The sequence below is a fragment of the Prionailurus bengalensis genome, chromosome D4 (assembly GCF_016509475.1).
Source record: "Prionailurus bengalensis isolate Pbe53 chromosome D4, Fcat_Pben_1.1_paternal_pri, whole genome shotgun sequence".
NCBI lineage: Eukaryota > Metazoa > Chordata > Mammalia > Carnivora > Felidae > Prionailurus > Prionailurus bengalensis.
The window spans coordinates 65,538,247-65,564,555 of record NC_057359.1 but is presented as its reverse complement, the minus strand read 5'-3'; the positions used below and the strand labels follow the sequence as shown (position 1 = coordinate 65,564,555).

At 36.2% G+C, this 26,309-nt stretch overlaps 1 protein-coding gene across 2 annotated transcripts in view; it reads right to left on the bottom strand.

The window, feature by feature from the left end:
• Positions 1–25,104, bottom strand: part of SMC2 (structural maintenance of chromosomes 2) — a 69,903-nt gene extending 44,799 nt beyond the window's left edge. For both annotated transcript variants that reach the window (XM_043567019.1, XM_043567020.1), the window contains exons 1-14: positions 24,692–25,104; positions 23,428–23,653; positions 22,333–22,482; positions 20,273–20,395; positions 18,987–19,025; positions 15,871–15,981; positions 15,648–15,692; positions 14,299–14,532; positions 13,939–14,088; positions 11,068–11,301; positions 9,510–9,669; positions 1,800–1,917; positions 978–1,116; positions 502–621 (exon numbers count right to left, since the gene is read on the bottom strand). In XM_043567019.1, the coding sequence (XP_043422954.1) occupies positions 502–621; positions 978–1,116; positions 1,800–1,917; positions 9,510–9,669; positions 11,068–11,301; positions 13,939–14,088; positions 14,299–14,532; positions 15,648–15,692; positions 15,871–15,981; positions 18,987–19,025; positions 20,273–20,395; positions 22,333–22,482; positions 23,428–23,595 (1,791 nt within the window). In that variant the 5' untranslated portion in view covers positions 23,596–23,653; positions 24,692–25,104. The remainder of the gene's footprint in view (positions 1–501; positions 622–977; positions 1,117–1,799; positions 1,918–9,509; positions 9,670–11,067; positions 11,302–13,938; positions 14,089–14,298; positions 14,533–15,647; positions 15,693–15,870; positions 15,982–18,986; positions 19,026–20,272; positions 20,396–22,332; positions 22,483–23,427; positions 23,654–24,691) is intronic.
• Positions 25,105–26,309: the final 1,205 nt, after the last annotated feature.

Genomic DNA, 26,309 nt, shown 5'->3' with positions numbered 1-26,309 from the left:
CTTAGCACCTGACTGGGTATCCCAGTTCCTGCCTTTGTATGCCCAGAGGTTGGAAGGCAATGTAGAGATACTTTAATAGAGAAGTATCTCTGCAAGACTGATGGACACCTTCCAAAACCATTGTCACTGTGGGCACTTTGTGCCTGACAGGAAAAAAAAAAAAAAAATTGAAGAATTCTGGTATTTGTAAGCTTTGTATATCTAACAACTCAGAGATCAGAAATTTAATGTTATCATGTGATAGTCATGTGACCTCACTTAAGGTTTAAAGACATTTTAACATTACAACTCTGAAATATCAAAGGGAGTTTGTCTTCCCCCATTTCTATTCTCTATCTAATTTCACATAAGCCAACTCTTACTTTTTTTTGTAGCTTAACTATTTGAAGTATGGTAACAATACAACTTTATGGTTCCATATATGATTATGTCCCCCAAATTAATGTCCCCTAACTAAATAAACCAAGTAAGATGTACATAAAACATATAAATAAGACTTACAAGATTCTGTGCGACCCTCAGAGTTTCTGGAGCAATACATCTGGCTGAAATCTTATTCAGTGGAATTATAGTGTATCGACGCTTCAATTCCCCCTTTTCTAGTAGCTTTTTTCCAGTCACCTAAAACATTGTGCATTTGAAATAAAGAAAATATTAATGACAGAAAATATTCAGATGGAAAGAGTACAGGTTTAGGAATCCACAATTAAATATTTAGTGCCTACCATCCTAAACAATCAAAAGTCTAAGACTGATAATAAGCATTCTGGGCTCCTGAATAAGCATGTGACTTCTTTGGGAATACAGTTAATCAAATACGATATAATCAGTAATAAAATAAAAGTCATTAACTGAATTACTGTACTTATAAACCTTAGGAACAGCTTAAAACATAAAGAAAGTACTCCATTGTAGAAACTCATGATTTTTCCAGCTAAAGAGCAATTGTAAATTTTCTTTCATTATAATTAATTTACCTCTGTGTCTACTACAACATTGTAGAGCCTTTCCCCAGCCACCAATTCTAAAGCTGTCGTTGCAGAAGTATCTTTCACACTAATCAGAGAAGCTACAAGTCCTTTCACACAATTTCTATTCCAGTTCTTCTCTGGATCCCTAAAATACAACAGATGACAAAAAATTAATGTGAAACAATAAAACAGATTAAGTTATATTTTACTAGTCAAGAGCTCTTTCTGACAACACATTCAATCGAAAGAGAAGCATATACAGTTTTAAGAAAAACAAAAATTTTTAAATGTTCCGGATGACTAGTCAGCTATTGCTTTAAGTCAATCAAAAACTCTTTCAGTATATATTGTTTTCAACGTAGCAAAAATAATGTTGATGTTCTTTTTAACACATTACTTTGAGTATTCCATAAAAAAAAAAACCCATGTAGCAAAACAAATTGTAAAATACTAATGTTGATATTTACAGAAACCGTGGACTAAATTTCCCTCATTTTGATCTTAAGAATTCCCCTGCCAACATCTGAAACGTTTCAATAAACATCTAAGAAAAAAATACCAATTAAGGAAAAGCAACTTATAATATTTTTCATACAAAAATCGTAATGTTAACAAAATTTTCGGACTGCCTTCCAGCTTAAATGAAAATATATCTTGGTTAACATTTCAATAAATGTTTAGGGAAAAAAATCCCAATTAAGGAAAAGCAGCTTACAATACTTTCATACAAAAAACTTGATGTAAATGAAATTTTCACTGTCTTCCAAGCTTAAATAAAAATATATCTTGGCTATTGCTACATTAAAATTTTAGGTTTAAATCTCTTACCTGTAGGCAAATTGAATATTGGGAAATCTGGCTAAAAGAGCTTCATATGTTTCTTTCAATCTACTGATATCACGAGATAACTGCCTGCGCTTTTCCAGAAGTCCTTCCTCTTTGTTTTCTGAATAGTAAATTACAAGTAAATTGAAACAAAATTTTAAAAATACAAATATTGTTTTAAAGAAACTATCAGTTTTGGAAACCTCTGTTTCCAAAGCATTCCTAGAAGCAAAATACAAATTTCTGGCATCAAATAAAAAGCATGCTTAACATGAAGAGTCAAGTAGACAATACTACCAACAAATAACAGTAATTTTCACTCTAAGAAACAATATATGAATTGAATAACCACTAATGTGGAAATAAATAACATTTTGGGAATTCTCTAGTGGCACTTCAGTAACTGAAGCAGGAAACTGTCAGTAGTAAGTTTTCACAACTTCAAAGAGCTAGAAAGATGATGGAATAGGAGAATCTCAACTTCACCAAGTCCCACAGATGCTACCAGATAACACCTACATAAGTGTAAACAACCCAAAATGGCCAAAACACTGGCAGAACAGACTCTCCACAGCTAAATGTAGAGAAGAGGCCACAAGGAAGAGGGTAGGAAGGACAGAGATAGAGTCAGGAGACAAACAGAACTGCAGAAATGCCAATGGGAGGAAAGGACACCAAGGGCACAAACAGAAGAAATGGACCTTCAGTCACACCAGGCACCCCAAGCACAAGGAACCCATAAGGGGAAGACAAATCCCCATAACATTTGCCTCTGAAAACCAGAGGGGCATAACTTCACAAGTTCTTATTAGCAGGGCTTAACTCCTGGCACTTTAAAAATCAGTAGGGTCAGCTCTAAGAGAGCCAAGAAATTGAGAGGAAACTAACTCCTCACCCTTTAAAAGACAGCACAACAAACAGCCCCGCAGATGTATAGCATTTAATAGTAGCAGTTCGAAAAAACGCCTGGAATATACTGGTGGGAGATTTGTTTATTAATCTCAAAGAATGTGCTGGAGGGGCAGGAATCCTTGAGAGACTTCTCCAGGAACAAAAGAACTGGCAGGCACCATTTCCTTCTTTAGTCCCTCGGCCTAGACACACAGACACTTGCAGGAAACAGCACAGCTCTCTATCTAGCTTTGCTAACAGTGTGCCTCAACCCCATGTTATAAAACTGTCCCCTCTAGTCAGACCTCTGTTCCAGGTCCCCTCCCACAACAGACCTGTGCAAACCTTGATAATTCTGCTGCCCCACCACACTTTCGGCTGTGGACCTACCGCTTCCAATATGCCCTGGGTTGGAATTTATCCAAACCAGTGCTATAAGCCAGGCAGGGTACAAGTAGCCCTGACAGGGGACCTGTACCACTCCAAAATAACAGCTACACTGTGGAGAAGAGAGGATAATTACACATATCAGTCCTACTGCAGCCCTAGCAGTGGGCTACAATCAGATATCTAGTTTGACTGTAGGCCTCACCCACCAAAGAAAGTTTCTCAGGGTACAACATAGGGAAAGCAAGAAACACTTCCGTGCTACCGCATCTCTGGCAAACACTTGATCTGACTCAACTCAAGCCCACAATGGCTCCAGACTGGCCCTCTTAACAACACAGGGACCAAATCCTGTCCAAGACAGGCAAACAGAAACATTCCAGATGACTGGACTGAAAGCAAAAACAGCTTAGTCACAATACTAAGGTACATGCATTACACATAGGAGATACAGCTAAAGCATCAGGTTCTAGTGCACAACAGACATTGCACTGCAGGGCACTACAGGAACTCTTCTTCATAAGGTCATTACTTTCAAGAGCAGGAGACATAACTAGTATTCCTAACATGTAGAAATAGACACACAGAGTTAGACAAAATGGACAAGAGAATATATCCCAAAGGAAAGAGAAGGTAAAACCACAGCAAAAGAGCTGAATGAAATGGAGATGAGTAATATGTCTGATAGAGAATTTAAAGAAATGGTCATAAAGATACTCACTGGACTTAAGAGTGAACAAAGAGAGAAAACATAGAAAAGAACCAATCAGAGATGAAGACCTCAATAAGTGAAATTAAAAATACACTAGATAGCACAAATAGCACACAAGAGGAATCTGACAAATAAATGAATCAGCAACCTAGAGGACAGGGTAACAGAAAACAATCAGGCTGAACAGGTGGTAGAAAAACATAATAAAAAATGAAAACAGATTTGGGGAGCTCTGCAATACCAACAAGTGTAATAACTTTCCCTTTATAAAGATCCTGGAAGAAAAAGAGGGGCTGAAAATTTGCAGAAATAATAGCTGAAAACTTCCCAAATCTAGGTAAGAAGAAAGAAATCCAGATCCAACAGGCACAGAGACCCTCAAACAAAATCAACCCAAGGAAGCCCATAGTGAGACACATGGTAATTAAAATGGCAAAAACAGTGATATATGGAACATTTTAAAAGAAATTAAGAGAAGATAGTTACAAACAAAGAAAACCTCATAAGGCTATCAGCTGATTTTTCAGTGGAAACTTTGCAAGCCAGAAGGGAGTAGCAGGATACATTCAAATGCTGAAAGAAAAAAAAAACCTGTAGCCAAGATTACTCTAGGCTATCATTCAGAAGAAAGAGACAAAGAGTTTTCTAGATGAACAACAGTTTAAAGAATTCATGACCACTAAACCAGTCCTACGAGAAATGTTAAAGGAGACTCTGAGTGGAAAAGACCATAAGAAGAAATAAGAAAAATAAGAAGTACAGAAGCAGTAAAATGAAGTATACCTATAATGTGGGGGTTGGGGTAAGAGGAGTAAACAACAGGTTCAAACTAAGCGACTATCAACTTAACATAGACTGCTATGTGACTAAGATGTTATATACAAACCCAATGGTAACCACGAATCAAAAGCCAGTAATAGATATGCAAAGAATAAAGACATGGAATCCAAGTATATTCCAAAAAAAAAAAAAAAAAGCCAGCAAGCCATGAGAGAAGAGCAAGAGAAGAAAGGAACAGAGAACTATAAAAACAAGTAACAAATTGGCAATAAGTATAGACCTATCAATAATTACTTTGAAAGTAAATGGACTGAATTCTCTAGTCAAAATATACAGGGTAATAAAATGGATAAAAAAACAAGAGTGCTGCCTACAGAGACTAATTTCAGACCTAAAGACACATGCAGATTGAGAGTGAAGGGATAGAAAAGCATTTATCATCCAAAAAGTGAACAGAAACAAAGAAGGGTGCTATATAAGCGATCAAACAAGAAGATATATCAGTTATAAATATTTACGCATCCAACATGGAAGCATCCAAATACATAAAGCAGCTAATAGCAAACATAAAGGAAACTAACTGATTGTAATACAGTAATGGTAGGGGATGTCAACACCCCACTTACATCAATGGATAGATAATCCAAACAAAAAGTCAACAAGGAAACAGTGGCTCTGAATGACACACTGGAGTAGATAGATCCAATAGATATTATTCAGAACATTCTATCCTAAAATAGCAGTTTATACATTCTTTTCAAATGAGTGCACATGGAATATATTCAGAAGAGATCACAAATTAGGCCACAAAAGAAGTCTCAATTCAAACAGATGAAAGTCCTACCATGCAACTTTTCCAACCACAGCACTTAAGAAACTAGAAATCAACCACAAGAATAAGTCTGAAAAAAAAAAAAAAAAGAATAAGTCTGGACAAATATATGAAGGATAAAAACATGCCACTAAATAATGAATGGGTCAACCAAGAAAATGCATAAATGGAAACATAATGGTCCAAAATCTTTGGAATGCAGCAAAAGCATTTCTAAGAGGGAAGTTTACAGCAATACAGGCCTACCTCAAGAAGCAAAAAACATTTCAAAGGATCTAACCTTATACCTAAAGGAGCTTTGAACAACAAAACCCAATACCAGCAGAAGAAAGGAAATAATAAAGATTACAGCAGAAACAAATGAAATAGAAACTAAAAGAACAGTAGAACAGACAAAAGGAACCAGGAATTAGTTTTCTGAAAAGATCAACAAAATTGACAAACCTTTAGAAAGATTCAGCAAGAAAAACGATTCATGAGTTTGAGCCTGTATCGGGCTCTGTGCTGATAGCTCAGTGCCTGGAGCCTGCTTTGGATTCTGTGTCTGCCTCTCTCTGCCCCTCCCCCACTCATGCTCGCTCGCTCTCTCTCTCTCTCTCTCTCTCAAAAATTTTAAAAAATTAAAAAAAAAAAAAGATGGGGCACCTGGGTGGCTCAGTCAGTTAAGCGTCCGACTTCAGCTCAGGTCATGATCTCACAGCCTGTGAGCCCCACGTCAGGGTCTATGCTGACAGCTCAGAGCCTGGAGCCTGCTTCAGATTCTGTGTCTCTCTCTCTCTCTCTGCCCCTCCCCTGCTCATGCTCTGTCTCTGCCTCAAAAATAAATAAAAACATTAAAAAAAAATTTTTTTTTTTTTAAAGAAAATTTGAACAGGCTGACTACCATCAATGAAATTGAATCAGTAATCAAAAAAACTCCCAACAAACAAAAGTCCAGGACCAGATGGCTTCACAGGCAAATTCTACCTTCTCTTAAAGAAAAGTTAATACCTATTCTTCTCAAACTATTCCAAAAATAGAAAAGAAAAACTTGCAAATCTCCTCCTAAGAGGCTGGCATTGCTTTGTTACAAAACGAGATAAAGACACTAATAAAAAACAAAACCAAAACAAAAACACTACAGGCCAGTATCTCTAATGAATACAGATGCAAATATTCTCAACAAAATTTTAGCAAACTGAACCCAACAGTATGTTAAAAAAAATCACTCACATCAAGTGGGATTTATTCCTGAGTTGCAAAGAACATTAAATATTCACAAATCAGTGAACTTAGCACATTACATCAACACGATAAAGGATAAAAACCATATAATCATTTCAGTAGATGCAGAAAAAGCATTTCACAAAGTACAACATCCATTCATGATAAAAGCCGTCATCAAAGTAGGTTTATAGGGTATATACCTCAACATAAAAAGACCTTATATGAACAACCCATAGCTATCATATTAAATGGGGAAAAACAGCTTCTCCTCTAAGATCAGGAACTAGACAAGGATGCCCACTCTCATCACTTTTATGCAACATAGTACTGGAAGTCCTAGTCACAGCAATCAGGCAACAAAAGAAACAAAGGCATCCAAATTGGTAAGAAAGAAGTAAAAGTTTCACTATTTGCAGATGACATGATACCATATATAGAAAACATTAAACACTCCCTCAAAAATCTTCTAGAACTGATCAAAGAATTCACTAAGGTTGCAGAATACAAAAATCAATACGCAGAAATCCGTTGCATTTCCATATACTAGTAACAAAGTAACAGAGAAATTAAGAAAACAATCCCATTTACAGGTGCACCGAAAGTAATAAAATACCTAGGCATAAATTTAACCAAGGTGGTGAAACACGTGTACTCTTAAAACTATAAAACACTGATTAAAGAAAACTGAAGATGAATGGAAAGATATTCCATGCTCATAGACAAGAATAAAAATAACATTAAAATCTCCATACTACCCAAAACCAATCTACAGTTTTAATGCAATATCTATTAGAATACCAACAGAACTACAACAAACAATCCTAAAATTTGCATGGAACCACAAAAGACCCTGAATAGTGAAAGCAATCTTGAAAAAGAACAAAACAGGGCATATCATAATCCCAAATTTCAAGACACACTTCAAAGGCACAGTAATCCAAACAGTATGTACAGGCACAAAAATAGACACACAGACAGAAGACAGAGCCCAGAGACCCATGGTTATATGGTCAACTAATCTTCAACAAAGGAGGAAAGCATATGCAATATAAAAGACAGTCTCTTCAAAAAATGGTGTAGGGAAAACCGGACAGCTATATGAAAAGAACGAAACTGGACACTTTCTTAGACCCTATACAAAAATAAACTCAAAATAGATTAAGGACCTAAATGTGAGACCTGAAACCATAGAAGTTCTGGAAGAGAGCACAGGCAGTAATTTCTCCAACACAGGCAATGGCAACATTTTTCTAGTCTCCCGAGGCATGGGAAACAAGTAAAAATAAACTTGGGAGTACATCAAAATAAAAAGCTTCTGCACAGCACAGGAAACAAATAAAACTGAAAGACAACCTATGGAATGGGAGAAGATATCTGCAAATGACATATCCAGTACAGGGTTAGTATCCAAAATATACAAAGAACTTATACAACTCAACACCAAAAAAACAAATAATCCAATTAAAAATGGGCAGAAGACATGAAAAGAGATATCTCTAATGAGGACATACAGATGTTCAATAAACACATGAAAAGATGCTCAACATCACTAATCACCAGGGAAATGCAAATCAAAACCACAATGAGTTATCACCTCATACCTGTGAAAATAGCTAAAATCAAAACCAGAAGAAACAAGTGCTGACAAGGATATGTAGAAAGAGGAACCTTCATGCACTGTTTATGGGCATACAGAGTGGTGCTGTCACTGTGGAAAGGAGTATGGAGGTTCCTCAAAAAATTACAAATAGAATTACCATATAATCCAGTAATTCCACTACTGGGTTTTTACCCAAAGAAAACTAAAACATCAATTTGAAAAAATATAAACATCCTGTGTTTATTGCAGCATTATTTGCAATAGCCAAATTATGGAAGCAGCCCACATGTCTATCAATAGATGAATGGATAAAGATGTGCTATACATATACAATGGAATATTACTCAGCCACAAAGAATGAAATCGTATCGTTTGCAATGTGGATGGATCTAGAGACTACAATCCTAAGTTAAATAAATCAGTCAGAAAAAGACAATTACGATATGATTTTACTCACATGTAGAATTCAAGAAACAATAAAAAAAGAGACAAACCAAAAAACAGACTCTTAACTATAGTTAACAAACTGATGAGGAGGTGGGTGGGAGGATGGGTGAAATGAAATAAGTGATAGGGATTAAGAGTACACTTATGATGAGCACTGAGTAATGAACAGAACTGTTGAATCACTAGGTTTTATACCTGACATTAATATAGCACTGCAAAAAAAAAAAAAAAAAAAAAAAATCAAAGACCTGTTTTATACTTAGTTGACCCTTGAACAACCGGGTTATTCTGCAGGAGATCAGGGGCACTGACAGACACCTCCTCCCTACACAGTTCCAAATTCATGTTTCACTTTTTTTTTTAAGTAGGCTCTACACTCACTGTGGAGCTTGTACTCACAACTCTGAAACCAAGAGTTGCATGCTCTACCAGTTGAGTCAACCAGATGCCCCTAAATCTGTGTTTAACTTCTGATCCCCCAACTTAACTACTAATAGCCAAATGCTGACAAGAAGCCTTACTGGTAGCATAAACATTACACACACATCGTATATGTATTGTATATTGTATTCTTACAATTAAGTAAGCTAGAGAAAGAAAAGGTTAAGAAAATCATAAGGAAAATACACTTACAGTACTCAACTGTATTTATCAAAAAAAAAAAAAAGCCTCAAGTAAGTGGGCTCATGCAAGTTCAAACGTGTTGTTCAGGGATCAGTTGTATTTACGAGTATGTCTTATACTAACACCCATTAATACCGTAAAAAAAACAAACTCCTACTTGCTATTTCCTTTATTTAGTTTTTATCAACAATCACTACCTCCTAATGATTTAGTATCATGTGTTTCAATGCAAACCTTCATAATTTAGCTTTTTCATTTCAGCTTCAAGTTTTTCTTTAAGTTTCTTCACAGCTTCTAAAGCTTCTTGATCCTTCCTATAGCCACTATCCATCTTCTTAACTTCAGCTTGTTTAGTCTTTAATTCTTGTTGGGCATGTTTCAACTTCATCTGAGCCTGTTATTGAAAATTTAATAGACTATGTGAGGCAGATAGTGCTAGTGATTAAATGGTCACAGAGGCAGATTAGTTTAAGAAACGTCAGCTTGGAAAATGTAACTGTTTGGCCACTTGCATTAATATCTTAAAGAAATCAATCATTTCCCAATACTTTCTGCTCATAAAACTACTCAGAGTATAAAACATATGCTTAACATAAATCATTAAGTTATTTACTCCATATTTTTAACACTTACAAAGGATGACATTAATGAGTCCAAAAATTATATGAAAGAGTAATTGTCATTAGCTGATTAAATTAAAAACACATCAGAAAGCTACTGATCAGAACACTAACTAGTTCCCTTCCTTTCCACTTAGATATGCATATTTGTACTTGTATACTATTTGTGAGTGTTGTTCAATTAACAGTGGAGAGACTGTATTGAGCAGTAAGAAAATTATACAGGAAAGTGAACTTAAGCTGACAAGAGAAATTTCAATGCTTGGAGTCTGATATGCGAATGCTAGTTTATATAAATGAGTACCGTTCCTTAAAAGCATGAACTAGTACTTTGAGATCTGGCTGGTTATCTCCTCCTCCTAAAACTGAGTAATGGTGGCTTTTTCCCAACATATAATAAGTTAACAGAAAAACTGAGAGGATTTAAAAGTTTTTCTGTTATTGATTTCTTACAATTTTTTGTGACCTTCAGCGTTGAGTGGAAAAGTTGCAAACATTTAACAGAAAATGCTGAATATGATTAATACAAACACACACAGGAACATGTATATTTGTAAAGATGAGCCCTCTGTTAAAAAAATAAAGACTGTGTATATATATATTTTTCTGCAATCAAAACTGTTGCATTCATAGGACTTTAAAAGATGCACAACTATCTAAACAAATTTGAAAGTCTTTACTGACAAGCTTCAAAGGTTATGAAATCCGTATAGGGAAACCAAAGACGAGAAGGGGGTAAGTGGGAGGGAGAGATAGTTCCAAGGATGAAAGGTAAGAACTAAGTGTGGTGACCACAGAAATGGAAAGGATGTTTGTTTTCCTGTTAAAGCTTAAGACTTTGACTTTATGTTGTCAATAAAAAAGTAAAAAGAGCACACAAAAAAAAAATTAACCTCAAATATTCCATACAATACTACAGAATAGAATAAAGCATTTATTGCATTTATAATTTCAACTAACCTATAAGGGTATTTAATATTTTATAGCATCTTAAACTATCATCAATATTTAGCAGTTAGCATATTTGAATTTCACTGTATTGAGCGCTGAGTAGCAGAGTAACAAATTCCTTGACATTGGCAGCGGTTATAAAACGTTGAAAATAATCAGATCACCATAATGTGGAGCTTCTAAAAAAATGCAATCACACAGCGCTGAATGTCTGTATTTACCTGTTTGGCTTCTGTCTGAGCTTTACTTATGTCGTTTTTACAGGCCATCATTTGACCAGCAAGAGTTGCTTCTGCTCCATCTTCATTACTAGACAGTCCAGCGGAAACAGCGTTGAAGTGCTGCTGTGCCACAGCCAAAGCTTCAGCATCTTTATTACTTGCTTCCTGAAGGGCATTCAGCCCATCTGTTATCTTCTTAACCTCTTTTTCCTTTGCTGCTAAAGTTTTAGAATCCTTCAGGAAGATTTTAATATTGAAGAGTATTATATTTTAGGAAATACATCCATTTTTTCTTATCTACCCATACCCTTATGCCATCAAATTTCATAGCAATTTGAAGTGGGCATGGTTAAAAGGAAAATAATTTAACCATCCCAACATTAAATACTTAATCCTCATTTTAAAATTCACCCTGTTTTTAGGATAAATGTGTCCTTAGTATTCCAAATACTACTGGAAATACTTTCATTCTGTGTGTTACGGTCTAATCTAGAAATTAGCTAAAACAGCATAAACAAACGATTTGAAGCAACTAAAAATCACTTTCTAAAGCTCTAAAATTGAACTAATAACTATCCTACTCCAAGCTTCAAAACAGAGATTGTAGGATGAAGAGCATGTACATGAAAACATATTTATAAACTATTAAAGACCATAAAATTTAAATATTAAATACTAGTGGAAACAGCATTATTAATAATTAGCCCCTCTTAAGTTATATACACGAACACCATGAACACTAAGATAACAACACTGGAAAAAAAAATCCAGCTATATTATTTACATGAGAGTGACCAGAAATTTTGGCTCACAAGTTTTAATTCATGATTCATTAAATATTTATTAGAGGTTTACCATGTATCAGTCATTGTTCTAGACATTAAAGACACAGATTCCTCAGGGACCCTATATTCTAGAGTAGCATAGTAAAAAAATAAAGCAATGTAAAGGGATAGAAACTGATGAGAACTATTTTAAGAACAATGAAGGAAGGCCTTTTTGTGATGACATTTTGAGCAGAAACCTAAATGAAATAAAAGGAGTGATCGATCACGCTAATACTACGGGGACCCACACTAGGCAAGCTCTGCGAAATATGCTTGGGTGTTTGAGGAACTATTTGGTGTTGGACCACCGTGAGCAAGTGGAAAGGAGCTAGGGTCTCATAGGCCATGGTGAAGACTAAATTTAATTATACATGTGACTTTGAAACCATTAGTGAATTTTAAGAACAAGAGTGATGTGATCCAGTTTATATTTTAGCTTTTGTAAAGAACAGATTGTAGAATGGCAAGAGTAAAAAGCAAGGCAACTAACAGGGACATCATTACAGCATCCCTCCTAAGACATGATGGCCTGCAGTAAAGCAGCAATAGACATGAAAAGTGGCTATATTCAGGAAGTACTTTTAAAGTCAAGAGAATTTGCTGATGGATTAGATACAGAGTTTGAGAAAAAGGGGGGAATGCAAGAAGACTCTATGATTTCTGGACTGAACAATTAAGTTAATAGTGGCGCCATTTTCTGACATAGGGAAAAATTCAATAACTCAAGGAGGTTTGGGTAGGTAGAGTTTTATTTTGGATATGTAAAGTTTTAGACTTTTTGTTAGTCATCTGTGTAAAAATATCAATTAAATAACTGGACAAATAAGTTTTAGACATTTTGTTAGTCATCTATGTAACAATGTCAATTAAATAGCTGGACAAAAAAATCTAGAATTCAGGGAAGGAGTCAAGGCTAATTATAGATCTGAAAGTATCAACATATAAATATTATAGGGCTACAGGCCTGGATGGGATTAGCTAAGAAAGGAGTGTATATAAAAGAAGTCTGCACTAGCCCAGGGGCATGCCAACATCTGTTATTCTGATTTCTATTTCTAGACTGGCTTCAATATTCCTATATTCAACTACCTAATCAACAGATCTACTTAGACGTCTAACAGGCACCTCAAGCCTATTATGTTCACACTGTACTTCCTCCTATTCTCTACTAAGCTAACGATATTTCCAATTGTCAAGGACAGAAATCTGTAGTATCCTTCAGTCCTTTTAACAACCAACTCAACAACCAATCTGCCAGGTCTAACTCGTTGGACCTACCTTTACAATACTCATAAAATCCCAAAACTTCTCTCAATACACCCACTTATACTGCATTTATCCAAGGACTATCCTCTAGACTGGTACCTACTACCTGGATTTCCTCCCTGCTTCTTCCCTTTAGGTTATTCTCTAAACATCAAGAAAAGTACTATTAAAATATAAAAAATGTTGTTCCTCTGCTCAGCCAACTCCAGTGGCTTCCCATGTCACTCAGAATAAAGGTCAAAGTCCTTCACGTGTCTTATAAAATCACATGTGATCCTACACCTTTTACCTTTCTGCATTCCTACTACTTAGTGCTGAAGAGCCACACTGATCAATCTCCTTATATTTCCAATATCTTTGGCACCTGGGGCAATTGCTCTTCTGCCTCGTACATCTTCTCCCACAACCAATTTATGTACATGGTTCTCTGACTTCCTTCAGGTCTTATTAATGAAATAGCACCTTCTCAATGAGACCGTCAGTGGTTACCCAATTAAAAAACCCACACCTTACCCACCTCCCTTATATTCCTAAAACTCTACCCTGCTTTTTCTCCAAATCTGTTATCACTATATAACACACTGTAGATTTCATTTATTTTATCATCATTCTCCTCATTGGAATGAATACCCAAAAGGCATTTTGTCCATATTTGTCATTTTGTCCACTGCTATATCCTCAGCCCAAACAACTATACTGTCCGTAGCATACACTCAATAAATATTAATAAAATGGATAAGTGTAACCGAGAGAAATTAAATCAAGCTTATTTACTTACCTCAACCATATTTTTTTCCAGCTCTTTGCGTTTGTTCTCTTCACTTGCCAGATTTTTCTTCTTGAGATCAAAGGCACTTTGAGATTTAGTATTAACTCGCTGAGCTTCTGCAAGAGCATCTTCTAAAGATCGGAGTATACCTCCAATTTCCTATAATCAAATGCAGCCAATCCAATCAGCATACTTGTAATTTGTTCATGTCATCATGTTCTTGTATAACTTCTGTAAGATTTACTTTTTATAAGCTATGTTATTATCACATGTTAAGATGATCAATACAGAAGACAATGCCAGTGGACCTCACTTATTACAATTTTTTTTTCCACAGTATATTATCTGTTCTTACATATTATGTCTGACCTTATCTTTTCTTCTTTCCAACTCTTCTATTTCATGGCTAAGTGCTTTTATTTTTTTATCATTCTCAGACAATTTTTCTTGAAGCTTTACAACTTTATCTTGCATTTCTTTTAACTCCTCAGCTGAGCGTTCTTTTGTATCTTCAGCCAGCAAAAACTGATAAGCAATATATAAACGACTCAAATGTTCTATTTCCCTCATTACTTTTTGGTACTCCAAGTAGGAAGATCTTTCCTGGAAGAGAAATCACCAATAAAGTATAACTCAAACTTCAAAATTTTCAACAAACTTAGAAAGACTCAAACTACAGCAACATGTATAAAATTTCCCATCACATAATAGACTTTGTCTTAGATTAGTGATCACGGATTATAGAAATTTTAACATTAGATCTCTAGCTTTTCAGATACCATTATACCATCTCCAGTGAATCCTGTGTGGTTGTTTCTTTTAATATATAATCAGGCAGTTGGGATTAACAAAGAAATGTGGACACAAGGTTCACAGACCGGGGCGGGGGGGGGGGGGGGGGGGGGGGGGGGGGGGGGGGGGGGGTAGTAAGTAGTCTACAAACTGCACAACCACCAATGATACATTATTACATGTATTTTGAAATAGTATTTACCAAGATGCCTACCCAACATTCAATCATGTAACTATTTACAAACATTTGCTCACACATTATTAAACTTGTTTCTGATAAGGACCCCCTAGGGTGGACAGAGTAATTAAAATCCCTAACCACACCTGTTCAGATTTGCCAATAACATCCACATTACTTTATGGATTCAGAATACAACTCTGAGAAGTATCAAATTTTAATGAGCATTTAATGAAATCCTAAATGTGAAAGTTTAAAACCAATGTGCTATAAATGCATTTTTTCACTGAAATATTATGTCACAAGCTACAAAGATGATAGAAAAGACCTGGACATTTGTTTTAGTACCTTTCACTTATCAATGGTCTTGACAGCAATAATTGCAGTGGTAGCCCCTATTATCCTAGAAATTATTCACTCTACCAACAGGATTACTAGGAGTGTAATGTCCTCAAGAAATGTTGTTCTGCTCAATTCTACCTCTCCATCTGGGAGATCATTTTCTGAGATTATGAAGAGCAATCTCCAAAATCACTATGATTAATAAGTATGAATGAAGTACATGTCCTCTATAAGCAGAAGTCTGATTAACAAGTACCAACTCTAACTCCTTATCTTATCCCATAGAAAAATTCCTGAGAAGTGGTGTACATTTCATCTCTATGTGTATGATCCCGAATACAATGAAAAATTGTCACCAATTTTGAGAGACATTCTAGATGGCTGTCCTCACATACACAGTGTATACCTCTTTTAATTTTTGAATGGTTGGAGTAATCTCTTCTTCAAGTATCTGGAAAATAAAGGAAAATCAAAATTTTCAGTATGTAAAGTACCATTAAAAAATCTGAAAGGAAAAGTAGCATGGAAGTTTAAGGAAAACTGGGGGAGGGGAAATTTCCTCTTTATAGCAGGGAAACTCTAAATGCAAAATTACTCTCTTTACAAACATTTTATATAAATTTAATTACCGTCTTAATTTCTTTCAGCTTAGCCTCTTTTTTTTCTATAGTTTTCTGGGCAGCTATTTTTTTGTATTCATACATCCTGGTTCCAGCTGCTTCTTCTATCATGGATAAAATCTGGAAAGACAATTATATTAATGTTTCAAGAATACAAGATAAATCTCATTGGAGTTTACATTAAGTATATCATTTAAGGTCTTAACCTCACTAAGCATGCCTACCAAAATAAAGGCCCAAATGGACCAGAGACATTAAGTACATAAAAATGCACGTATTGCCCACAGCCCTAACATTCAAGAAACATTTCTGGCCTTTACTCCAATTCTAAAATTGAACTTCATGCAACACTGAGGAAGAGTAAATCTCTTTTAAAATTGAAGCCAGGGGCATCCGGCTGGTTCAGCAAGTAGAGCGTGCAACTCTTGATTTTGGGGTTGTTGAGTTTGAGCTCCATGTTGGGTATTTAGATTACTTAAAAATAAAAATTTTTAAATAAAAAAATAAAATTGAAGCCAATAATTCCTCCTCTTTTCCTTCAAACATAAGTTTAAAAAAAATAAAGGCTACCAACATTGAGTTTTCATTTTAGAAGCTTCTACTTAAAATTGTTCCAAGAGACTTCAGCCATTTTGTGCCAACAGGATGAAGCATGACATAACATGTGCATCCCAACTGTGGCATGTGCTTTAAGAACTTGGGCAAATAACTTAATCTTCTCTGTGCTGTGGTTTCTTCATCCATAGCGTATGGATAATATCTCACAACACTGTTGAGAATTACACAAAATAATTCATGTAAAAAGCACTCTAAAAAAGGCAAGTACTTATCAATTATAATTTCCTAAGTAAAACAATTTTACCAGCACTCCTTTTTCAGAAGCTTCTACACACCATCAATCCTTATCTCAAAAGGATTTCTCTCAAAACTATTCTCATTTCTATGTATTTGGCAGGTTTCAAATTAGAAGTTTCCCTTAAGACGTTATCTAAAGAAAATATGCATGACCTACGTTCAAATCAGACTGCTATTACCAATTATCAGTTTTCCCCTTAGTTCTCAATAAAAAATAGTAACTAAAGAGCCTTTGTTCTTGTTGAAAACATTCATTCCTTTACACCAACTCTTTTCAAGGGGGCTCCAAGAAAAAAAACTTTAAGTCTTAATACCCTAAGCAATCCACTGAATGCAATGAATTAATTTCACTCAAATCTTTTTCTGTAGGGTTTAAGTCTGATATGGAACACTGGTTGAGAAAGGCTGCTTGATACAGTCAAAATTTCTTTTAATACTGGGCAATACAACTCTTAGAAGAAAACACAGAAGTTAAGCTCCTTGACACTGGTCATAGTGAAAAATTTTTTGGATTTGACACCAAAAGCAAAGGCAATGAAAGCAAAAATTAACAAGTGGGACTCTATCTGACTGAACTACCTTCTGACTGAAAACCTGCATAGCAAAGGAAACCATAAACAAATGAAAAGGCAACCTAGGGAAGAGGAAAAAGTAGTTGTAAATCATGAATCTGCTAAGGGGTTAATATCAAAATACATAAAGAACTTGCATATACAACACAATAGGAAAAAAACAATCTAATTAAAACCTGGGCAGAGGATGTGAACATTTTTTTCACAAAAGATAGAGAGATGAAAGGTATATGAAAGGTATTCAACATCATTACATCAGGGAAATGCAAATTAAAACCATGAGATAACTACCTCTGTTAGAATAGCTATTATCACAAAGACAAGAAATAACAAGTGCAGGTGATAATGTGGAGAAAAGGGAAACCTTTTCTATACTGTTGGTAAGAATGTAAATTGGTGCAGCCATTATGGAAAACTATGAAGATTCCTTAAAAGATTAAAAATAGAACTACCATATGATATAGCAATTATATTTCTGGGTATTTAGCCAAAGAAAACAAAGACACTAACTTGAAAAGATACCTGCATCCCCATGTTCACTGCAGCATTATAATACCAAGACACGGAAACAACCTAAGTGTTGGTGATGAACAGATAAAGAAAATGTGGTATATATACACAATGGACTATTATTCAGCTATTTAAAACAAATGCAATCTTAAATTTTTTAATGTTTATTTATTTTTGAGACAGAGAGAGACAGAGCGCAAGTGGGGGAGGGGCAGAGAGAGAGGGAGACACAGAATCCGAAGCAGGCTCCAGGCTCTAAGCTGTCAGCACAGAGCCCGACGTGGGGCTCGAACTCACAGACCGTGAGATCATGACCTGAGCCGAAGTCGGACGCTTAACCAACTGAGCCACCCAGGCGCCCCTAAAACAAATGCAATCTTGCCATTTGTGACAACGTGGATGGAACTGGAGGGTTTTATGCTAAGTGAAATAAGTCAGGCAGAGATAGAGAAATACTGTATAATCTTATTTGTATGTAGAATCTAAAAAGAAAAAAAATGAGATCCTGGAGAACATATTAGGGGTTGCCAGAAATAAGGGTTAAAGGGTGGACAAAATGGGTACAGGTGATCAAAGGTACAACCTTCCAGTTACAAACATTCTGGGGATATAATGTATAGGATGGTGACTACAGTTAATAAAACTGTAAAAATACAGTTAATAATACTATATTTGAAAGTTGCTAAGAGCTAAGAAGGTAAACCTTAAAAGTTATAAGAAAAAGAAAATTGAAACTATGTGGTAATGGATGTTAACTAGACTTATAAGGATCATTTTGCAATGTCTACATATATTAATCACTATATTGCACACCTGAAACTAATAGGTCACTTAAACCTTCATTAAAAAAAAAAATGTTAAAAAAAATCTGCTCGACAATGTTCTGCCCATGCCTTTTCTTATACATTCTCATTTAATCCTCAGAAAATACCTGAGGTAAGGACTCTTGACTCTAATTTACGGATGAGGAAACTAAAGCTCAGAAAGGTAATGTCATACAGCTTTAAAAAGGTAGGGGGCCAGAGTGCCAAATAATAAAAAAAAAACAAAAAACTTTCTTTACTAATTATTCTTAATAATGTTCCTAAGAATTTTAAGAATGGAAGAAATTATGTTTAAAAATTGACTTAGAAGATTAAAACAGTATCTACAATTATTACTTTTATTGTCTACAAATAATATCTTTACCTCTGGAGGTTTCATGTTCAATACTTTTGTAATTCGGCCCTGAAAAATAAAATGGCAGTTACTGTAATGATAACAAATTAGAGTCAACTAAAGGCATACACATTTACCTGCACTGAAGTTGTTATATCCTAATATACCAACCTTTTGGGAATTCTTTCTCTTACCTACATGAAAAGATGTTTCTTCTAGAATTCTGCTATTCACACTTTCACTTACCAGTAATACAGTTTTTAAATAACACAAAGTCAACTCAGATCATATTTCTGAAACAATATTAATGATACAGAAGTCTCCAATAAGTATATAAATACATAAGTATATACAATTTAGCATAATTGTTGGACATCTTTTGATTTTTTTCTTTACTTGCTGCACTCCAAGATAATTTCAGAAACAGAAATTCTGGGCCTCAAATAGAATAGTTACATGTTTTATTTCAATGCCAGATTATCAGTACCAAAAAAAACCAAAACAAAATTCCACTACCCAATTCTCAGACCATCATATTACTTATGATTTCGATTCATTTAAAGTAAATTTTCAGACTTGAGGCTGTGATATACTGAAAATAACGTTATTTTGGTCCCATCAGGATCCTGCCATTGACCTTGCTATAACTTTCTAAGAAGACAGCTGGATGAGGCAAGTAAGGACAAGATAATATTAGCACTTAATTTTCACTTGAATAAGTCTCCATGTAAGAAAATTTTTTTTTAATTTTTTTTTTTTTTTCAGTGTTTAATTTTGAGACAGAGACAGAGACAGAGCACGAGCAGGGGAGGGGCAAAAAGAGAAGGAGACACAGAATCTGAAGCAGGCTCCAGGCTCTAGCTGTCAGCACAGAGCCCGATGTGGGGCATGAACTCATGAACCCGTGAGATCAGGACTTGAGCGAAGTCCAACACTTAACCGACTGAGCCACCCAGGTGCCCCTAAGTAAAAACATTTCTTAAAATTTAATATATATTTGAAATAACAAAATGCTTGAGTCCAACACTCAAAGGAATTCCTTTAAAAGGAATATATTATGACAATATCTTTTTAAAAAATTTTATAGTGTATTCTTGTAAGTCAAGGAAAATTATTTCTAGACATTCTTCAAACTTCAAATGTGTATGTTAGAACACATCCGTACATATTAACTAAATCAACCTCTTAACAGGTGCCCAAACACCAGTGTAATGGTATATAAAAAACGAAAAACCCAAAAAGAATCAATTCCCGTATTATAGTATCATAAAAAATAAACAATGTCAAAGCATATATAAAGGCCACAAACAAAATACCTGCATGATGAGAAAGTGAGGGTTGTTAACATTAAGGCCAACAGAACAGAAGAGATCTTGTACTCTGGTATTGTTTGCATTTACTCCATTGATTAAATATTTATTTCTACCACCAATAACCACCTAAAAGGGAAATATTTTAAAAGATATATATAAATATATAAAACTTGAAGATGATACATTTCCAAATATATTTCACTTGTTTGTTCTGTCCTACTAATGATAAATAAAACCAATCCTGAATAAATAATGGAGGAAGTGTGACATGGTCAAAAAGAATACAGAGTCAGGTCAATTGGTTTCTAATCCAAGGACATTCCACACACAAGCCTCCTAATCTCTCATGCGTTGGACTAAATCTCTAAGGTCACTTTTGACTTTATGTTTCCTAGTATGTATAAAACATATTCTATACCTAATCATTCTTTAGAATTTTCCCACCCTCAGAGGTTAACCCCTCCTTCCTCCACTTTTTAATTTCCAAAAAACAGAAGTCAGATACTAAAAACTAAAGACAAGGAGTTTGATAGCAGTGTGATAGTTTGATCCTTGACAAGATTCTAAAATGGGTCAATAAAGACATGACTTGTGAATACTTGAAAGAAAAAGAGTAATTATGGAGCTTCAAAGAACAACTTATACCAGACATCAGCGTGTTCACACTCTGCTATAGCACTTACATTGTCACTTATTGGGTATAATCATCTCACCCATCCTATTTTGAGGTCCTTCTTCTATCTGTATTTCCCAGGGCCTTCAAGATTGCCCAGCACATGCCTAACACTTAATAAAATACTGAATGAGTGTTAATTCAGTTCTTTTCTTGACAGAAGCATTAAGCTGATAGATCACATACTACTATATTTGGAACAATAAACCTAGTATACACATAAGTATTTTAACAAAGTCTTTCTAACAAAAATTTGGTGAAAATATAGGCATATGGATTATATGAGGACAGGAATTTTAGGTAGATTAGTAGGAGACTTACTAAAAATTCCTAAAAGGTGAGTATTTGATGGATGCTTAATGACAAAGAACAGGATTTTGTCTCAAACTAGTCAATGTCTTACTTTTTTTTTAACTAGAGGTTTTTATTAAAATAGAAAAGGGAATCGATAAATTACATAATGCTAAGATACAGAGTCAAAAGGACTTAACAGAATTTTTAAACATAAAACTGAAAAAGTAAAAACACTGTAGGACTATAGTAAGAAAAAAGGACAATGTATGGTCCCTGCTTTGGTTTCAAAAACCTGCTTACATACAGAAATGGCAGTAACACAGCTAATAACACACATTTAAAAAATCCAGAGTTTAAGTGAAGTGGATATGAACTCATATTATGAACTCTCCAAAGACATACTGGGGAAAATAGAAGAGTATGTAAAATGAAAGAAGTGACAATTCTGCTTAATCCTGTCCTAAGGAGACCAATTCTGGGACATGCAATTTGATGGACCATGCATTAAAAATAATTTAAAAAAGGCATAAAGAACCTAGAGCAAATTTGTATTCAGTGTGATCAGACAAGTTAAGGAAATAGAAACAATTATCAATTGAAATACCTAGAGAGATTTAGCTTAAATATTAAATATTTAGACACCTAAATATTAAAACATGGAATACATTAGATTTGCTTTTTGATGCTCTCAAAGAATCGGATTTAATGTGTAAAATTTGATGACAGTACTTCAGCTCATTTTATAGGAATAACTTTCTAATTAGACTCATCCAGTAACAATAGGTTACCTCAGAAGATGGCAAGATCCCAACTATTAGAGGTACTCCAGTACAGAGAAAATTCAAGTATAGTTCAAGATTTAAAGCATAGTTATTAGTGCTTATCCTGATTGATGGCTTTTTAGATCCCTTTCAATCCTCCTGGTAAATGGTGTAATTTGCACGATCAAATTTTTAACATAAGGAAGATATTCTTAAGAAACCTAGTCAGTTTTTGATCAATTTTGCTCATAAACTTTCTCTCTCCAGCAGTCTCATTGCCAAAAAACGTGTCAGACAAAAGTTCTTAGATATCCAAATATTTAGTAGTCACTCACCTGCCTCGTTACTGTAATTTCATCATGAACCTCAAATCCTAAAGGACTTTGCTTTTTGTCAGAATTATCAAATGTGATTGACACGGAGGCTTTGGTAATACCAGCCTGCCCATTTTTGTAAACTAAATCTTGTAAATTAGAAGCCCGAACCTAAAACAAAAGAAAAGTTTGTCAATTACAAAACCCCCATATTGCATAAAATGGCACTAAAAATGGGTTTCTTACTGTTGGAAAACCACCCATGCAGTATCCACTAAGTAGCCAGCCAGGCAAGGAAAGCAAGGAAAATGGGAAACCACATAAAATGAGTGCCTTTCCCCACAAAACTGTTCCAACCCTGCACTGGATTGTTTTCTATTCGTTTCGTAGCTGAAGTTCATTTGAAAGATTTAGGAAGACAGCATCTAAGAATTTCACTATTCATCCAATCCCATTAGATCCTGAAAAGGCATTAGAACGCAGAGTGAGCGGGTAGGAATACGGCTTCTGGAATAAGACTCCCAAATGCCTGAGTTTGAGGGCTGCTCCAAACATCTTAAGGGGATGAACCTTAGGCAACACTAAATTTCTATTTTCTCATCTATAAATAGAGTAGAAAAAAAAGTAGAGTAATAACATCTACCTCTAAAGGACTGCAGTGAAGTATATGCACTGTATTTAAACTCCATATAAAAACATATTGAATAATTCTGTATGGTTATTTCAGAATTTGGTAAAGTACTAAAGTACTCGTAAGTTGTTTGACATTATAAGACAAGTTATTTGATTCTTACAAAAAACTTTACTGACCCCCCTCCTATAGTGAATGCAGTCAAGGCTTTTAAAAGTGCCCTAGATTATGACAACTATACTTCATTCAAAAAACAAACAAACAAAAAGTGTCCTGGATTATAGAAAACTCAAGCTTTATTCTAATTTTAAACAAAGAATGGTCGGTTAAGTTCAGTAAAAACACAATAGAAATGAAAAAAAAAAAGATAATTCACATAAACTTAAAAATGCAAATGAAGAGAAAACTGGCAATAGTGTCCAAGTTCAATGAGGATTCTCTTGAGGTTCCCCAAACTTATAATTCACATATATCATAAAGTTTACCTGAGACAGGTTGGAGATGCCCAGCAAAAAGCAGATGGAGTCCAATATGTTGGATTTCCCACTACCATTTAAACCGGTGATAGCATTGAAGAGGGGGTCAAAACCATTGACTTCAGTCCTCTGAGCATAGGACTTAAATCCCTCAAGAATGATGGACTTAACATGCATCTTCACTACTGACTTGGACAGGTAAACTGCTAGGAATCAAACAGGCCACAAAGCAGTTCTGTACAAAACAGAAATACAATAAGTGGAACAGAAATCTGGAATCATGACGTATGTAGAAAGAATAAAACATAATAACGACTTAATGGCTTAATAGAAATAAAAGAGCCACTTGCTAAGCTACTTCCTCTGAAGTAAGGACACTCTTTCCAACTTAGTTAGAAGTTAATTAAACCATTAATTCAACCTGGAAGTCAACGACTTAATTTTCCAGCCTTCCCTTCCATCTTTATCATACTCTTAACAGAAACTACCGATTATTTCATATCCCACTCCCTCTGCCCCCAATGTCCTTCTCCCTGATACAGACATGACTCACTCTCCTCTACTACACTCACGACTTTGCTTAAATGTCACCATACTGAGGTCCTGACTTCTCTATATAAAAACGCACCTGTCCCCATCCCCTCTTTTTTTTCCTTCACTGTACTTAAAGATGACGCTAAACTGGGGTGCCTGGGTAGCTCAGTCGGTGAAGCCTCTTGATCTCAGGTTCGTGGGCTCCAGCCCCCCATGGGGCTCTGTGCTGACAGCTCAGAGCCTGGAGCCTGCTTGGATTCTGTCTCCCTCTCGCTCTGCCCCTCCCCAACTCGCACTCTGTTTCTCTCAAAAATAAACATTTAAGAAATTAAAAAGATGACGCTAAACAGTATTTTTGTATTTGTCTACCCAAACTCTCATAATGAAAGTTTCTGTAAAATCTTCGCCTGTTCCACCGCTGTATGCCCTAATAGTGCCTGACTCGAGGGCGCGGGGAGTCCGTCAACATTTACTTAAATAGATGAATCCCATATATTCTCAAGATTCTGTTTTCACTCAGCCTGTTCCCTCGCCCCACCAGGCCTTTCTATCAACAATTGTTTGCACCACTCCAAGGCTGGAGAGAAAGTAGACATTCTTCCAGGAACCCTTTAGGACTAATTTTAGTTTAAGGTCCAGTCTTGCTAATCCCTCCTTCCACGCACACACACACAAAAAACCCTATCTTCCTCTCCAGCCAGGAATGCCTGACTAGGCCCAACCGGCCCCGCTCACCCACCTGCCTCACCACTGCGCCAGGCCCTCCGGGCTTGAGGCTCCTCAGAAGCTACTCCTGGTCACAAGAACAGAGACTGGGTTCACCCTTGCCTGGCCTTGGGCGCTACTAAGCGAATTGCAACATAGTGGCTAAGACACTCGCTCCTCGATCTACACCCAGGCCGGAAATATTTATGCCTTTGAATTTCGGCGCGAGCAAAGGACCCCACCTCCACTGCCGATTTCATTGCCAGGTGCCTACGAGATGCCTAACTTAGAGGTTCTAATTTTCCCTCCCATCGAACAATCAAAGTGACAGAGGGCTAGGAAAGAGCGTCACGACAATGGTAACTCCAGGGATGCAAGAGCTGGGACCTGAAGACTAAAGGAGAAAGCGGCATTTGCTGAGTTCGGCGTCCGGCACCCCACGGGCAGCCCCATACTGCAGCCAAGGGCCTCGCGTTTCGCCAACCCCACCCCACTTCAGGTCCCATCTGGCCTCGGGCTGTCCCGGTAGCCCCGCCCCGTCCAGAGTCTCGCGGGTATTGCGGGGGGCGGAGGGGGGGAGAAACTAGCTGGTGCGGACGGCAGCTTTCTCAGAGTCCTGAAGGCAGGGAGGCGGGAAGGCTTCTAAGTAGTGTTACCAGTGTATTTCAGAAGACTCAGAATTTATCCGATTTGGCTCAGATTTGTCAAAAATAGAAGCTGTGCTTTGTCGGTGCTGGAAGGCGCGGAACTTCGGGGCACTGTTGGCGGGGGGGGGGGGGGTGACGTTCTGGCTCCGCCCCTCGCGGCTCCAGTCTCTGGCGGGCTTTTTCATCTCAAATTTCGCGTTGGGGCGGGACGTTAGTACTCGCTGTCGAGAGCTGTGCTGATCCCAAAGGAAATTGTGTGGGGCTGGCAGGTGGTGGGCAAATAGGTGTTTCCTTCCCTGCGCTTCCGTTAAAGCAGTGGCAGAACTAACATTTCACAGAATTTCTTTGGAAACCGGATTGTTAATATTTATGCCAGGCTGGGTTCCAAGGGCTTTCAAATCCTGTCGCAACTCTGTGAAACCCGTGACACTGTTTTCATTTCACAGGTGAGCGAACACAGGTCAAGCAACTTACTCCAAGTAATAAGTGGAGAACCTGGGATTTGCTCCCAAGCAGTGTAGCTTCATATCGCGTATTGTTAAATGGTTATATACTATTCCTCTTCGTGTTCAGAATCCAGTACCATTAATAGGATTCTGTATTTATCAGTGTGTGCTGTTATCAACAAACAAAACTGACCAGTTTACTCACAGTTGAGCATTCTGATACTACTAAGGAGGGACAGCGGCAGATTGCACTGTCGTGCTGTCCCTATGTGAGGTATAAAAAGATGGTGTAGCTGGTATGCTATTTTAAGCCATATGTTTAAAATTTCTTCACGCAGGAATGGCTTTGCAGCATTGGACACCAGTAGAACTATCAAGAACCGCCAATAATGGGCCTATGTTTTGAAATTCATTCTCTTCCTAAGAGGATAAAATAAGTGGTTTTTTTTGGGGGGGGGGGTTAGTTTTGTTTACTTAAGAACTATGTATTGTCATATCCCACCCCCTTCTGTAATGTCAGTGGTTACTGGCCTAACATCTTTTTAGTTAAGCATTTATC